At 44.3% G+C, this 15,426-nt stretch overlaps 1 protein-coding gene across 4 annotated transcripts in view; it reads left to right on the forward strand.

Moving 5' to 3' along the window:
* The window catches only part of LOC144937210 (tyrosine-protein phosphatase non-receptor type 14-like), an 81,949-nt gene that overhangs the window by 20,961 nt on the left and 45,562 nt on the right, over positions 1–15,426 (forward strand). For all 4 annotated transcript variants that reach the window (XM_078864562.1, XM_078864563.1, XM_078864564.1 and 1 more), the window contains exons 3-5: positions 5,306–5,403; positions 7,677–7,744; positions 8,854–8,924. In XM_078864562.1, coding sequence (XP_078720688.1) covers positions 5,306–5,403; positions 7,677–7,744; positions 8,854–8,924 — 237 coding nt within the window. The remainder of the gene's footprint in view (positions 1–5,305; positions 5,404–7,676; positions 7,745–8,853; positions 8,925–15,426) is intronic.

The following is a 15,426-nucleotide window of genomic DNA, read 5'->3' on the forward strand; positions in this document are numbered from 1 at the left end:
GAGGATGATGATGATGATAGCGATGATGATAGCGATGATGATGATGATGCGACGCTGCCTCACAGTAAGTCCTTTTCCCCCTCACAAAAAAAGACCTCTTGAGCTATTTACGGAAATACACTCAGCGTGGCCGCACTGCCGATTTGAGGATCGCGATGCGTCATTGATCTGCGAAACCGTGGCATTTGCTTCTCTCGCGCGCGCGTCGCGTAACAAAGGGAAAGAGCGGCAATCATTAAAATTCTGCTTCAAAGCCACAGTGTTTTTTGCCGAGCCCACGTACAGCCGGCGTCGTGGGTCTTGCCGTGAGATGACGGGCCGTGCGTCCGGGGTACGACGGTCTCCGTGCGCGGAGCGGGTCTCCGTTAACCCTGCAAGGCAGCGCCGCTCCTCAGTTGGCTCGCAGCAAGGTAAGCCGGTGTTTGAATTTGTAACAAAAAAAAATACGTTTAATTCTCGCGCCCGTCGTGTCTACAATGTCGTGGCTGCGGTGTGTCATTGCTATCCAGACTCGCAAATAAAGAGGTCATGACAGCGTGGATCATGTGGCTGCCTTTGTTCAGGATGTATCTCGCCTGAGCAGCTCCAAAATCACGTGGTGTGAGTGCGTGAACATTACCGTATAAGTATGTAGGGGGGGGGGGTATACACACCAGGGGGAGTGGTAGTGTAGCGGTTAGCGCGGCGCTGCGCTACGAACCCACGACCCGAGTTCGATTCCCGCTCACGGCCAACACAAGTGACGAACGTCTTAACCGGTCCTGGACCTCCCCTAGGTCGGTTCAGCCTCAAATTAGTGCCTAGTGCGGTGTGTAAACATCGCCACTGGGGAAACAAAGGCGGTCGGGCGTGGTGTTGCCCACCCACCCCCTCGTGTTCCGTTCCAGCCTTCATAGGTGCTCGCTGACAGCACTTGCCCCCACAGTCTATTAAAATTATACGGGCGATCTGTGTCTATACACACGTGGGGAGTGGTAGTTTAGTGGTTAGCGCACTGAGCTACGAGTTCGGCGACCCAAGCTCGATTCCTGCTCATGACCAACATCAGTGAAGATTATGTTAACCAGTCCTGGGCCTCCCCTAGGCCAACTCGGCCTCAAACAAGTACTTAGTATGGTGCGTAAACATCACCACGACGGAGACAAGGCAGCCCGGATGTTGTTGGTCACCCACCTTCCTCGTGCGCCGTGCCGACCTTCATAGGTGCTCGCTGTCAGCACTTGCCACAAGAGTCTGTTACGGCTTCATAGGGGATCTTTGGTTTTGTATGTGTGAATGTAATGGAAATTTGATAACAGGTGTATTTGTGGATTTTGCAGCAGGAAAAGGGAAACTATTTCCAAGCAAATAAAATACTCCTGATTTGTCTGCTCAGTTTACTGTACGAGTAACGTAGTTGGCCACGATTTGCTTGACAATTTTCTTGCAAATTTTCCGACTTGATTTTTAATCGTTAACCAGCCAGTGGCCGGAAATTCCAAATATCGGGCGTAATGTATTTTGACAGGTATGCAGGACATTCATTGGCACGCGCTTTCTGCGTGATATCACAAAGCATAGGAACCGTAAAACTATAAAACGAGAAATTCTGCAGTAATTTCTTTCAAATCCCAAAAGGTGTTCATGGAGAAAATGTGGCAAAAGGCACCTGCGGTTGGCAGTCTCTCGGCAGCTTTTTGGAAGCCCCCAGGGATTTTTTTTTTATTGAAATCAGATTTTGTGCTTTCATATGCAAACGCCCCCCTGTGCACATTCCAAGTGCGATGTTTAACCGTACTGTACTTGTCCAATGCCTTATATATGCCACACGGATGATTGTCAATATGAAGTTTAGTGGAGAAATAAGGGTTTATTTTCTTGGTTCTTTCGGTAAAGTCACGTAGAATGGAAATAATAAAATAATAAAAATAAAACATAAAATAATTCTCACGACGTTTCGGCCACAACACAAGCAGCCGTCCTCAGATGCTGTCTTTCTGACAGACCTGTTCTTCACCTGAGGACGGCTGCTTGCGTTGTGGCCGAAACGTCGTGAGAATTATTTGATAATGTTTTATTTTTATTATTTCCATTCTACGTGACTTTACCGAAAGAACCAAGAAGATGAATACCTGCAGTCACGAAAGCTTTAAATCGAAATTTAAGGGTTTATTATTGTCATCCAAAACGTGGAATGTTGGTGTTCACATCCCACAACGTTGGCATGTGCTTTATGCCAACATTGTGAAACACCCAAAGCAGAATATCCCTGGTTTTGATCTTCCACGAAGCTCATGGTCCACCCGAAACAGCATCTGCACAAACCATGGTAGATGCGGATATCTCATGCACAAATGGAAAATTTTAAAACTCTCCAGAGTCCAAGTCTGGTCATCCAGAACAGCCCGTAAAACATATAATGACGCAAAGCCCGATCCACGTGTACAAAGGAGACTTTACAGCCATACACTCCCCTGCTCCTGACGGGGTTATCTGGCTTGACCACCTGAATGTGAAATTGTAGTTGTTGCTGTGCATCTCCATCAGCCACACGAAAGAAGTAGAAGACGTTTTTAGTAAACAATGCTGTTGGCATGGAGGGAGAATGGAATTAAGTTTTTTCTTGTGTTTGTGTCTGCACTGCCAATATATGCAGCATGCACCTATTTGTATTGGATCGAACATCGGCCATCAAGAATCCACTGCTGGGTGAAGGCCTCCCCTTCGCCGTCTGACCTGATTGAGATTGTTTTTCATTTCTTTATCTCCATGCCGGATGTCCTCTTGGGTGTGCCCTCCCTTGGCTTCCACTCTGTTGTTATTCTCACTCACCAACCATCATCCCTTCTAGCATGGCCGGTTACAATTTTATTAGTCAATTAAACATCTTTAACTTTGGTGTGTACGTACTTTGAACTTCTTTCGCATCGTACGTAGCCAACCGTGCTAATCAGAGGTGTGGGGGAAGGACAACAATCTAAACAAAAAAGCAGTTCTAAAGAAATGAGTTTCCAATCTAGATTTAAAAGTGCATAGCTCCGGTGGCTTCCAAGTATCGGAAGGAAGAGCGTTCCAGACGGCCACAGAAGCGCCTCCGTGTGATCCCAAGCGTGCATTTTGGGAAGCTTCATTGCACACTTTTAGAGTTTTACCACACTTCCCTGATGTATAGAGTACTGTATATACAGAGGGCAGTTTTAATGCTTGTGTAGTGGGTCCAAGTAAGTCACAGACGTTGTTCCTTTTAGAGGCAACACATTTATTTGCAACACATAACACAAAGGGGTAACTTGCCCCTTCACCAGATACAGCCTAGGGTGGTGACCACCCAGCTAACTACCCTATACAGAGGAGTTACTGCTACGAAGGGTCGGGCCCTCACTCGGGTCCGCGACCACGTGTTGATGCCTCGTAGGCCGTAGAGCTTCCAGCTTGAGACGTAGAGCTTCCAGCTTGTAGACGTAGAGCTTCCAGCTTGTAGACGTAGAGCTTCCAGCTTGTAGACGTAGAGCTTCCAGCTTGTAGACGTAGAGCTTCCAGCTTGAGACGTAGAGCTTCCAGCTTGTAGACGTTGAGCTTCCAGCTTGTAGACGTAGAGCTTCCAGCTTGACACGTAGGGCTTCCAGCTTGAGACGTAGAGCTTCCAGCTTGAGACGTAGAGCTTCCAGCTTGTAGAATGCAGCGAACCCCGGTCCCTCTCAGGGACCCGCCTTATATCCCCCCACGGGTCGGGGCCGCTCCACCCTTTGCCCCGCCCCCTTCTGGAGCCTTCCAGCTCCCTCTCGAGAGCTCTCCCCAGACACGTGATCACCCCCTAGCCCCCCCACCTGGGGGCCTCTCTGTGGACACTCTAGATCACGTGTCTGCAGGGTCAACCAGAGTGCCGTGGCCCGGGGCAACCCTGCCCCTGGGCTGACACTCTCTCACTCCTCCCTGTGGGGGCCCGCACCACACGCCATGCGTGGTGCTCGCGCTATCCAAGCGTGCGCCAAGCCCCGCTCGGGCTGGTACTACACCCGCCCACGGGGTGTACGCGATGACGGTGTATCGCGTGCCGTGGCCCTCTCAGGCCGGCACCATAGTGACATCTCCAACGTCACTACACTTGTATGTCAACACACGTGCATAAGCCTCGAACACATGCATTCACATAGGCAAAGACACTTGAGCCCCATTAAACGGAGACGGATATATACGTTTGTAAGAATCGTTATGGTTGCAATTTGCTTCAAGACATTTTTTTTCTTGAGGTGGCAGGGTGACTGGGAGGTCAGCACTGAGCTCACACCGCTGAAAATCTGGGTTTAAATCCGGGCGTCCACCTTGGATTTCACAGGAATCTCAAGTGTAGCGAGTTGATGATCTTGGCCCCGTTCATAATGACTGCATAAAAAAAATCCCATCACATTAAATGAGGTGTTGCACTCGATTCTAGCTCTGAGAAATGAACAATGTTGGTTTGACCATCTCGTAGCAGAAGCATCCCATAGCAGCATGCGTGGGAAAGTGCTCTATGACTGAGTAAATAAAAAAAATATCCAGTCATTCCCTGGCACAACGGTGCACGCTCCTGTGTGGGAAACACGAAGGGGTTCTTCGCATCGTGAGATGCATTTGAACGTGCTGGAATGGTGTGTGTGATACAAGTGAGCACTTGGTACAAGGCGAGGCGACGTTGGAGAAAGTCGTGGAAGTTTGCAGGCTCGCCGGTCGCCGGCGTGTGACCACAGCGGGGGGTGGGTGTTTGTGTTGCGGTAGTGATGCGGTTGGGGCACTGCGCTACAAACCTCGTGACCCGAGGCCATGAATGGAAATGGAACAACATTGGTGACGAATATTTGAACCGGTCATGGGCCTGACCTAGGGCGACTCAGCCTCATATGACTACCAGGTGCTGTGTTTAAGCATAAGCACTGGGGGAGACAAAGGTGGCTGGGCGTGGTTTTGCCTACCCACCCTCTTGCGTGCCGTGCCGCCCTTCATTAAGTGTCCCTGAACAGTACTCTTAGGTTTTTTCGGTAAAGACACGTAGGTAAAAATATATAGTAAAAAATAATAATAAAAATAATAATAGAAATAAAATAATAAATGACGACGTTTCGGGCGCAACACAAGCGTCCGTCATCAGGTGGGACAACCACAGCAAGAAACAATTTCTGAAGTGGGCAAAAGAGCTGCTGTAACAAGAGGCTATATAGAACAGTGGTTGCCCCAATAGTCTGTTGTACGCATGTTGAACTTCTTTCGCACTGCACATAGCCAACTGTGCTCATCGGAGTTTAAGGCTTTATGGATGATCTTCGTGTGCACCTCTCGCTCTGTACAGGTACCAGTACTACCTGCAGCTGAAGAAGGCGGTGGTGGAGGGACAGCTGCTCTGCACGTTCGAGCAGGGCGTCCGTCTGGCAGCTCTCTCCGTTCAGGGTGAATATCCTCACGATAGCCATGTAGCAATGGATCCCTTGCGATTTGAATAATCGCTAAACTCGCAACAACTTTTTATTTTACCAGGTCAGGTCCACTGAGCTATGCAGCTCTTTTTCACAAGCGACCTGGCCCCAAATAATAGCTCGACAAAGTGGATTATTGTATGGAAATGTATAGCAGCCAAATACTCTAAATGCGTGACATTGATTCTAAATGTGGAGGGAAAAACCGGAGGGCCCGGAGAAAAATCCACGCGACCACGGGGAGAACATTCAAACTCCAAATATACAAGCGTCAGGGTTGGGATCGAACCCACTCCCTCCTGTATACCGGGCGAGGTAGTTAACATCTCGGCACTGAGGTGCCCATATAAGGAGAAAGCAAACATAATTTTGTCACGGTTTGGGGTCACGGTTAGTTTTAAGCTTTGGGGGTTTTACATTTGTTGGTCCCTTATGTACACTCTTACACTGCGCGTCGCATTTACAATGTCTCGTTAGTACTGTCCGCCTTGGTCTGCGTTGCTCGTGTGGTTTGTAACATCGCGTTTTCATTGCCTCGTTGTGCCGTGTCCGTTCTGTGAGCCTACATGTAATGTCATTGATTGCTAATACACGTGATTTAATCCATGTGTCGTGAGAGCAATAATTGATTATCACGGGATGTGCGTGCCGTGAAATCATTACGTGCCAGCTGACTTGTCATCCGCCCATGCGGAGGAGCACCCTCCCTCGGGAATGGTTGTAAATGCAGTGCGTCTGAAGGTGGTGAGTGGAGTTTTCCGCAGTGATCCGCAAAGTTAGTGACTTTTGGTTTTTAGAGTGGACTTTTATTATTTGGTGTATAGTGATCCCAGGCTTGTCCTGCAATTTAATGAATATTAATTTGAATTAGGGGTCGATCGTTTCATTCAACAGTTATTTTATTTTGCTCTCTTATCTGTACTGTTAATGTGTATTATTTGTAGGGCTGGTTTGCTCCATGAACCTACACCTTTAGCGTGCACAGTGGAACACTTCTTGTCCATCCTGCTATAGGAGAGTGGCTATTGACGATTACTATAATTTGCTCCTAACCGTAAACATGGCTCCTGATATTTTGCGCAGTTTTTTGTGGTTAAATGCCACAAAATACGATGACGACGTTGCCATCGTCACTCATCTGACGTGCCCAAAACGAAAAGTTAAAATAGAAATATACATCCACCAATAATAGTGGGTAGTATGTTTGGCGCATCTGGTTGGGCCTTAGATAATGGAAGTTACAGGTGAATAGGGCTGGAGGAGGAGGCTGTCACATGGATCTGTGGCTATGTGGGATGAAGTCCACGCACAATATAACATTGACAAATATGTATTATTATTTTTTTTATGTCTTGTGCATCTGGTGCTCTAGCTGTGTACAAGTCACGTGTAGAAGCAATCGCTAAACAAATGGGTCCTCGGATAAGAATTTCCACCGTAATTTTAATAAATTGTAAATTCACCATTGGAACCTCCTTTGCCAGTAGCAAAATATGATAATTGTTTTTTTACCCTTTTATCTGGCAACAAAACTGACACCTTTTTTTTTAGTGCGCCTTTTGGCGTCATCTGGTCCAACACCATGTGAGACTAGGCTCTAAGAAAAGCTGTCTCGGGTGTGGATCAATCAATTTCAAGGACAGTGCATACATTATCAGAGATGTGTTTTTGTTTGCATTCCGACCGCAGGTATTGTGGTCAATGCAAACATGACTCCTTGTAAAAAAAAGGTCTCAGTTTTGTTGCCAGATAACAGGGTAAACAACCAATTATCAAATTGTAAATTGTCAATGTTTACACTCACGGTGCTTGTATCTTGAACATGAGAATCAATTTTAATGGATTAAGAATTGGGTGCCTACTGTGTGGTCTGCTTTGTCCAGTGTCTGGATTAGGCCTGCTTTCCGTTTGTTGGGCAAGCGGTTGGCTTATTTTTTTTTAGGCCAAATGCTGCAAATTGTATTGACAACAGCCACGCATAACAAACTGTGGATAGCTGAGCACGTGTCCCGTTTGCAGCGTCCATACCCATTGATATTGTAATTCACCTCGCTGTCAAATAGGAATATTGAAATGGAAGTTGCGCCATATAATGTGCAAATAATGTATGCACACTTTTACGTGACTCTATATGCTAACGTGCACTTGTTCTGAACAGTTAGTGGAAATGATTGCTGTTTTGGGATGTGCATATTTTTTACGCGGTTATCTCTGAAGTGCAAAACTTGTTTCGTTTCCCGCCTGCAGCAAATTTCGGAGACCACGATCAGCGTGAATCGCAGGACTTTCTCCGAGACTACGTGCTCTTTCCCCTGGTGAGCCAAACGAAAAGTTAATTCGCTATTTTACTGTGGGCCGTGAATCTCTGGGTGTGCGATAAACATAGCTTATCTTTTCTGATTAAGTTATTTTTCAACCAAGTCTTGGAATTTTTTTTTTCTTTTGTCGCAAGCCACCCATTGCCATTGTGGGCCAGTCCCACGGAAGTGCATTTATGTTTGTAGCACAGGAATTTTGTGTGTCATGAAAGAGTGGAGTTGTTTTTAATTATTATAATATTTTTTTCAATCAGGGCTGTTTACAGAAAAAGCACCCGCTTCAATGTGCCAGTTTATTTAGTGAGCCTGCCAAAGGCGCCAAATCTACAAGAGTAGATGGACAACATTTTTCAAGCCTCGGGGAACAGTGGTGGGTGTTTGTTTGGCCTCGTGCTCTTCGAGTTGATCTACAATCCAGCCCAAAGCCACGTTGGTCAGGGCGCATTGGTAAAGGTGGGGAGCAGAGGTAACGTAGGTTTAGAAGTGCAGTACAACAATAGATTGTGTCCGCACTGCACTCCTGCCACTCACCACGTAGCTACGTAGCCTAGCACAAACCTACTCTTAGGTTTTTTTTTTCCGGTAAAGTCACGTAGATAAAAATAAATAATAAAAATACAAATAATATAAATAATAATAGAAAAAATAAATAAAAATGATTATTATTCAAATTATTATTAGTGATTTATAATTTTTTCTTTTTTAATTTCTATTATTATTTCTATTATTTGTATTTGTATTATTTATTTTTTACCTACGTGACTTTACCGAAAAACCTAAGAGTATGAATCCTTGCAGTCACGAAAGCTTCAAATCTAGAATTAACACAAACCTGTTTGTGCTTAGTGTTCACCCATCGAGGCGCACACTATCCAGACTCAACGCTGCAGAGCTGTCTGTTGAGATTGTGTTAGTTCAAGCTTTGTTATGTTATAACCCATTTGTCTTTCATACCGTGATGGTCTCTCCTCCATGTGGTGGGTTTGTCGCAACCCGGCCTGGCTTATACGAGGTGACAATTTTCAGCTTAAAGGTGATGCGACTGCATGCATGCTCGTCACATTGTACGGAACAGTCGGCGAGACTGATTGACATCTCTTTCTTAGGCCTGGTCTCAGGATGATCGAATAGTGGAGGAACTCACGCAAAAGGTAGCTGCCTTTCACCAAAAGCACAGGTACCACTTTTTGATATACACATTTTTGTTTATTGTTGTGTGTTTTGTGTGTAATGTGGTGGCATGGTAAGTTAGTGCGTAGCAATAACATCTCCATAATGTGAGTTAAACTCCTGGGCCTTCTCACCTGGCGCGATTGCGGCCATCTGAGCCCAGCGTTAGAAACCAGAATCTTTATCCTGGAGAAATCCAGTCAGCTATGAAGCTCTTCTTCACAGGTGTGTCCAGTAGGGGTGGGTCAGAAAGTAACAACAACAAACAGTAAAACAACGATTGGAGTGCAAAGTATAGGGAAGGTAAGCAAAACACGAAAACTAGATAAATATACATAAAATATATACAAGTTCCAATCGCTGTTTTATTCTTGGCCTGGGTTTCCTGGAAGCGTACCGAGCATAGAAATCCAGTCGAGGCCTTCCCCGATGTTGACCGAGTATAAAATGAACACTCTCTGTATGACACCTGCACTGAGAAACTAAGGAAGGCTGGGGGCATGGTGTGGCTACACACTGCCCTGTGCCCTGTGCTCAGCTTACCTGAAGAAATCGGTGCTCACAAACAGCCCTCTTTTAACCAGTCCTTAAAACACTTTACCCATTGCTGAGTTTATTATCAAAGGTTTTTTTATGTGTCTCACTTGTTTGCTCATATACTTTATAGTGTTCTGGAACTTTCATGATCACATGTATATTGATTTCCTAATCACGCGTTTGCTTTCTCCTTACATAATTTAGCAGTGCGGGTAGGATTAACTACATTTGCACATTTTTGTTTAAATTAAAGAGCCTGTTTAGACATCCATTTACAGTCCTAAGTTTATTTTTGCCTGGATCTGGAACGTATATTTAAAAAAAAACGCAACACATTTGTCAATTATACTGCTTTAAAGAGAAACACTATATAATAGGCCATGCGTTTGAGTGCATTGTTGTTATTTTTGTGCTTGTGCACCACTGCCGCCAACGCTCGCCGTTTCGCCAAATAATCTGTTAAGCAATCTTGACTGCAGGAATCCACACTCTTTGGTTATTTCGGTAAAGTCACGTGGGTAGAAATAAAACAAAATAAATCGCGACGTTTCGGACGGAACACAAGCGCCCGTCTTCAGGTGAAAATCGCGATGTTTGCTGCGAGCAGCACGATGTCTGCTGCCTTGTGATCTGTTAAGCAATAAGACGACGATGCCTGCGGTGCCTCCCAAGGAAGGCACTCGAAGTCGCACAAAGCTTTGCACAAACGTGCAGGAGAGAGTGATTTAAAAGCGTTGTGATGCCCACCGTGCTTAAACACAGGCAACCAGTCGAGCACATTAAAATGTGAAGACTTCAAGTCAACAAGGTGCCTTTGACTGATTATAACCCTTATCGAGAACAGCCATTCTTGTGGCTCTCCGTTATCAGGTTTGCAAGTGGCAGTAAAATTGTCGGAATTTGTGGAATTTATTTTTACAATTGAAGAGCGTTTTTCTCTTTTCTCTGCCCCAAAATACACACTGAAGAATAAGATACTTCCTTTTTGCAAGGTGAACCCTTAGTCTTTCGTGTTTGCCATATAACTTCAGTAGAATTTAGCTCCGTTTAGCTCTGTTCTTTATTTAGAAATCTTTACTACCCCTGTTGACTCTTAATGCGTTTTATAGATTTGGCACTTGAAAGAACAATTGTGCAAAAAATCCTTACAAATATGATGCTTCGTTTCCGCTTGCTACGTTCACCAGCATCTCTGGTGCCTGCGCTGACTCGCCAACAACACATGTGTAAAATGTTCATAGACGAATTAAATGGCGATACTGTGTTGGCCCAAATAACGAAACCCCGACACCTTCATCAACAACACTGCCTTAACAGTGAAATAAATGTAATGGACGACGAGGTTATGGGGAATGGGGGGCCCTTCTTTGTAGCACATAAATTATCTGGGTGCTGTTCGGGCGCCCCCCCCCTTTTTTAAGTCCGTGATATTGGCAAATGTGTTTAGTCTTTGTTGCGTATTGGCAGTATTGGCAAACCGCATACAACAATCTATTTGTGCTAAATTAACAAGAGTTTGTTGGTTTGTAGCCACGCATTAGTGTGTACTAATTTTCTAGTTTGAGTCAAAATAATGAGTGATTGGTTTCTTTTGGGTTAGGTCGTTGTGTAAATAAGATGCGTGTCGTAAAACTTCCTGCACCCGACACAGGCAATTAATCAAAGTGTCTCGTGGATGAAACGTGGCCAAATGTGTCACTGCTCCAGCTGCGCCACCGGTGTTTGTTGGAGAATAACCTCACGACATTTAAATGGACGTTTTCCAGGAGATTGTATCCAACATCATTAGGTTGTTAACAGGAGCTCAGATCGTGAGTGAAAGCGCTTCCTGACCCTGGTCCTTAAGTTGATGCCGATGGTGCCATCGCCACCATCGGCACGGTCATGAATGTGATATAATTGAATAATTTCATCATTTGTAAACCAAATTTGAATTCTAATTGTGTTGTACTTCACAGGAAGACAAGATGACAACCACGCAGTTCTTCAGGAACTGCTAATAGTTTTTGCATAATGCACAAAGTCTTATGGGTTTTCTGGTCTGCACGATGATCCTGTCATGATGGGTTTTCTCGTTATTTACAGATTCGATTATCGGTCTTGCAGAGCCACAGATTGTGTATATGCACCATTTGCTAGAACAATTGAGCAATGGTTATCTCACTATGCTGTGAATCCAGCAACCTGAATTTAATTCCTGGCCACAGTTGACATCAGCAGTGATGCGATATCTGCGCAACTCCTGGGGGCACCCCCCCCTCCCTTTCATGAAACCAACTATGACCAGCGAGGTCAAGTAAGGTGATACAACAAAAACAAAAACCCACCACGAACATGGCATTGGGAGACATCCAGCAGTTGATTGATAAGGTGATGAAAATTATTACACAACATTTCTCATCACGCAGTTAGTTGTAAACCTTAATGATTAGATGCAGAGCCCACATTCTTATTTGTTTCAGACAGAGAGCACATGATGTGTAGTGGCCAAGAAATTAACATATCCTAAGCTATAAACACAACCACAACAAGGATTAAGTGGGACATTGTTCCAGTTATCCAAATAAGTGGATTGGATATTCAAAAGTATCTCCCATCCACCCTTAGAAAATAGTATGCAGGAAATGAGATAATACACCTATGTGACCCACCCGAGTACACTGGCTGGAATATTAAGTCTATAATCGCCTTGGAATTGTACTATCTCTTGGCAGACTGAAACTCTCACAGAGAAATACAAAATCAGCAACAGTTGCCGTTCACCATTAAATTGTAGTTGACGTCACCAAGGCATCCTGTATGTGCGTACTCTTTGTTGAACTTATTTCGCACCGTACATAGGCAACCGTGCTAATCTGTGCCAGGCTAGGTTCTCAACAGACCTACATTCACACATTCACATAGATCCCAGTACAGAAGCTGCCGGGGCAAGTGCTGTTAGAGAGCACCTATTAAGGGAGTGGCTGGTGTGGCCGGCACCACACCCAGCCTGCTCAAGTGCTCACGTTTACACACCGCATCAGGTACTCGTTGAAGACTGAAATCAACTTAGGGGAGGCTCAGAACCAGTTCAGATATTTTCTTGCCGCAATTTTAAGCCGTAGCTGGGAAGCGAACTGAAGTCGTCAGGTTCGTAGGTCAATGCTCTCACCACCCACTGCATGACCACCTCCCGCACACAAGCATGGGCACACGTATACATTCAGGATGTCGTATAAGGTTTCAGTAGTGGTTAATAGGGGTTACGTTTGTTGCTGCTCAGAATAAAGTACACACATTTCCAGACCACCGGAGGAAAATTACATGGTAATAGCAGCTTAATGTATGCTAGGGAATGGAAATTACAGAGTTAATGTTGTAGTAAGTAAACTATTTTGTTTTCGTGGAACACAAATCACGGAGACATTTCTGCGACGCTGCTTTGGCTGTGGTGCACAAATAACAAAACCTCAACACTTTTGACTATCACGAAAAGAGATGGCCATCCTTCTGCTACGAATAAGGGCTATTGTCCAAACATCGCCTGTTATATATTTATTTCATTTAAGGCAGTGTTTATTGCCAAATGTGTTGCGAAATGACTGAGTAAAGTGTTATAATTATACACAACCACTGTTATACCGCACCTCCAATTAGCACGGTTGGATACGGTGAAAAAGAAGTTTAACAGACATAGACTTGCAAGATGTCTAGAATTCTAAATGTTTAAATCCATTTACACTATGAGATCTCTTTTACCAGTGGCAAAATGTAGTAGTAGGTTTTTACCCTTTTAAACTGGTACAAAACTGACACCTTTATTCAAGGCATCATGTTTGCAATGACCACAATACAAGTAGTCAAAAAAGCAAACAAAAAGAATCAACTCTGATAATGATAATAGGACAGTGCATATTATCATTATCAGAGTTGCTTCTTTTTGTTTGCTTTTTTGACTACTTGTGTTGTGGTCATTGCAAACATGATGCCTTGAATAAAGGTGTCAGTTTTGTACCAGTTTAAAAGGGTAAAAACCTACTACTATGTTTATATCCACCTCTGTATGAAGTTGAGGTTTACTATAAATTGCTAAGTGGGGTGTCGCTGTGGAAGAATACCCAGCTCAAATCCTCAGCGTTTGGCTCGGCCCATCATCTCTACCTGGTTTATAAAATGAGTACCACTTGATGGAAAAACAGCAGTGGGTGTCCTATGAACAGTATGGATGCCACTATGCGCCGATTAATTTATAAAAATCGATTTGATAATCACGATTATTCCATTTTAGTGTCTAGGGAGGGTCTGTTATTGACGATTCATGCTACTTATATGCAAATTGTATGTATGTATGTTGAACTTTTTTCGCACCGTACGTAGCCAATCGTGCTAATCGGAGGTGTGAGGGGAAGGACAAAAAACTCAAGACAAAGCAGTTAATTAAGAGACGAGTTTTCAATCTCGCAGCTTATACGTGGGATGTTAGCAGTTTTTGTGTTGGAAGATTGCAATGAGCTGATGTATACACAGTGTCCTCCGTTCTGTGAGCGCGTAACTCCAGTGGCGTCCTAATAAAATTACGCACTCGCGTGACATTTTGGTTAATAGCATGAGCAAAACTGTACAAAATGAGAATGGGGATTTTTTTTTTTACAAACATGACCGACGAGACACAAACACGTTAAGACGAGAAATAATCTCTGCTGGAATCGAAATCGTGGCACCCGAATGTTGCGACAATTCATGGGATTTCTGGGCTCGGGGTAAATTTTGTTACACGCGGAGCGGACAGATTGCGCTTTGCCACAAGAATGCGGACCATCGCCTCAGACCACCAGCGGAGATGTTTGAGCAGCCCAGCGCTCGTTTAATTACAGGGACACACTTCGATGCTGTACTCATGCACCACACTCTGTTGTGCAACACATTATCTCGTGTGATTAATGCACTGATCGCTTCCGAGAATGTAAGCAGCTAGCCAAAGCATTACAGCAAAACGTCTGTGTGGTCCGCAAAGGGCTGTTTTATAGTAAAACAAAAAAGTTCTCTGCTGCTTGATTATCCTTCAGAGTTCCGTGATGTCTTGCAATACTGGTATCATCAGGATCTGTTGAAAAAAGAAAGACATGTCTCTGCTTGGCAACATTTATTTTTCAAACCTCGATTTCTGTGCAGCTGCGTTAAGTTCACTGGAATCCAAAAATGCTCTGGGGCCTCTAAAGCAATTTTCGTCTCGCGCTGCTGCTTGGACTTGTTGCGTCTGTTTTTCTGCCGATTTAATGGAATGCGACCTTAATTACCACCAGGATCACAATGTAAACAAAAGTTGCGTCCCTTGGTGGGCCACATGCGCAAAATATTCACCACGAATCGATAAAATAAATATTTATTTGAGCTTTGGACTGCGGATAATTTAAATTGTCTCTAACACAACATGCTAAACAATTGCATTCCTTTAACATGATGATACATGATAGAGGGTGATAATGCAGTGAGTTGCATTGCTCTGTCTACCCATATAAAAGTAACAATAGGTAAATAATAAATGTATACTTATTGTGCCACGTGTTGCTCGGCACGGTGTCCGACGTTTCGCTCCAAGTGTCAGGAGCTTCTTCAGGACTCGGGAATAGTTCCTCAATTCCCGAAGAATCAGAATCGTTATTTATCCTGGAGAAATCCGACGAGCTTCTGAAGCTATTTTTTCAGAGTCGTCCAGTATGGGGTGGGTCAGCAAGTTAGAACAACAAACAGTGGAAACAACGGGAGGAGTGCAAAGTATAGGAAAGGTAAGCAAATCACAAAAAATATATTTAAAATAGTTATTAAATAAATTAAGTATAGAAGTTACAATTACATAAGTACGCCAAGTCCCAAGCTTGGGCAAGGCGGCAAAACAACAGCGAAATCGGTCCCAGACCACACACAGTCGCTCGATAAAATTGCAGATGAGCATTGCAGCTCCCATCACGCAGAGTGAAGCGTCAGACATCACG

The sequence above is a fragment of the Lampetra fluviatilis genome, chromosome 18, assembly GCF_964198595.1.
Source record: "Lampetra fluviatilis chromosome 18, kcLamFluv1.1, whole genome shotgun sequence".
In the NCBI taxonomy this organism is placed as follows: Eukaryota; Metazoa; Chordata; class Hyperoartia; order Petromyzontiformes; family Petromyzontidae; genus Lampetra; species Lampetra fluviatilis.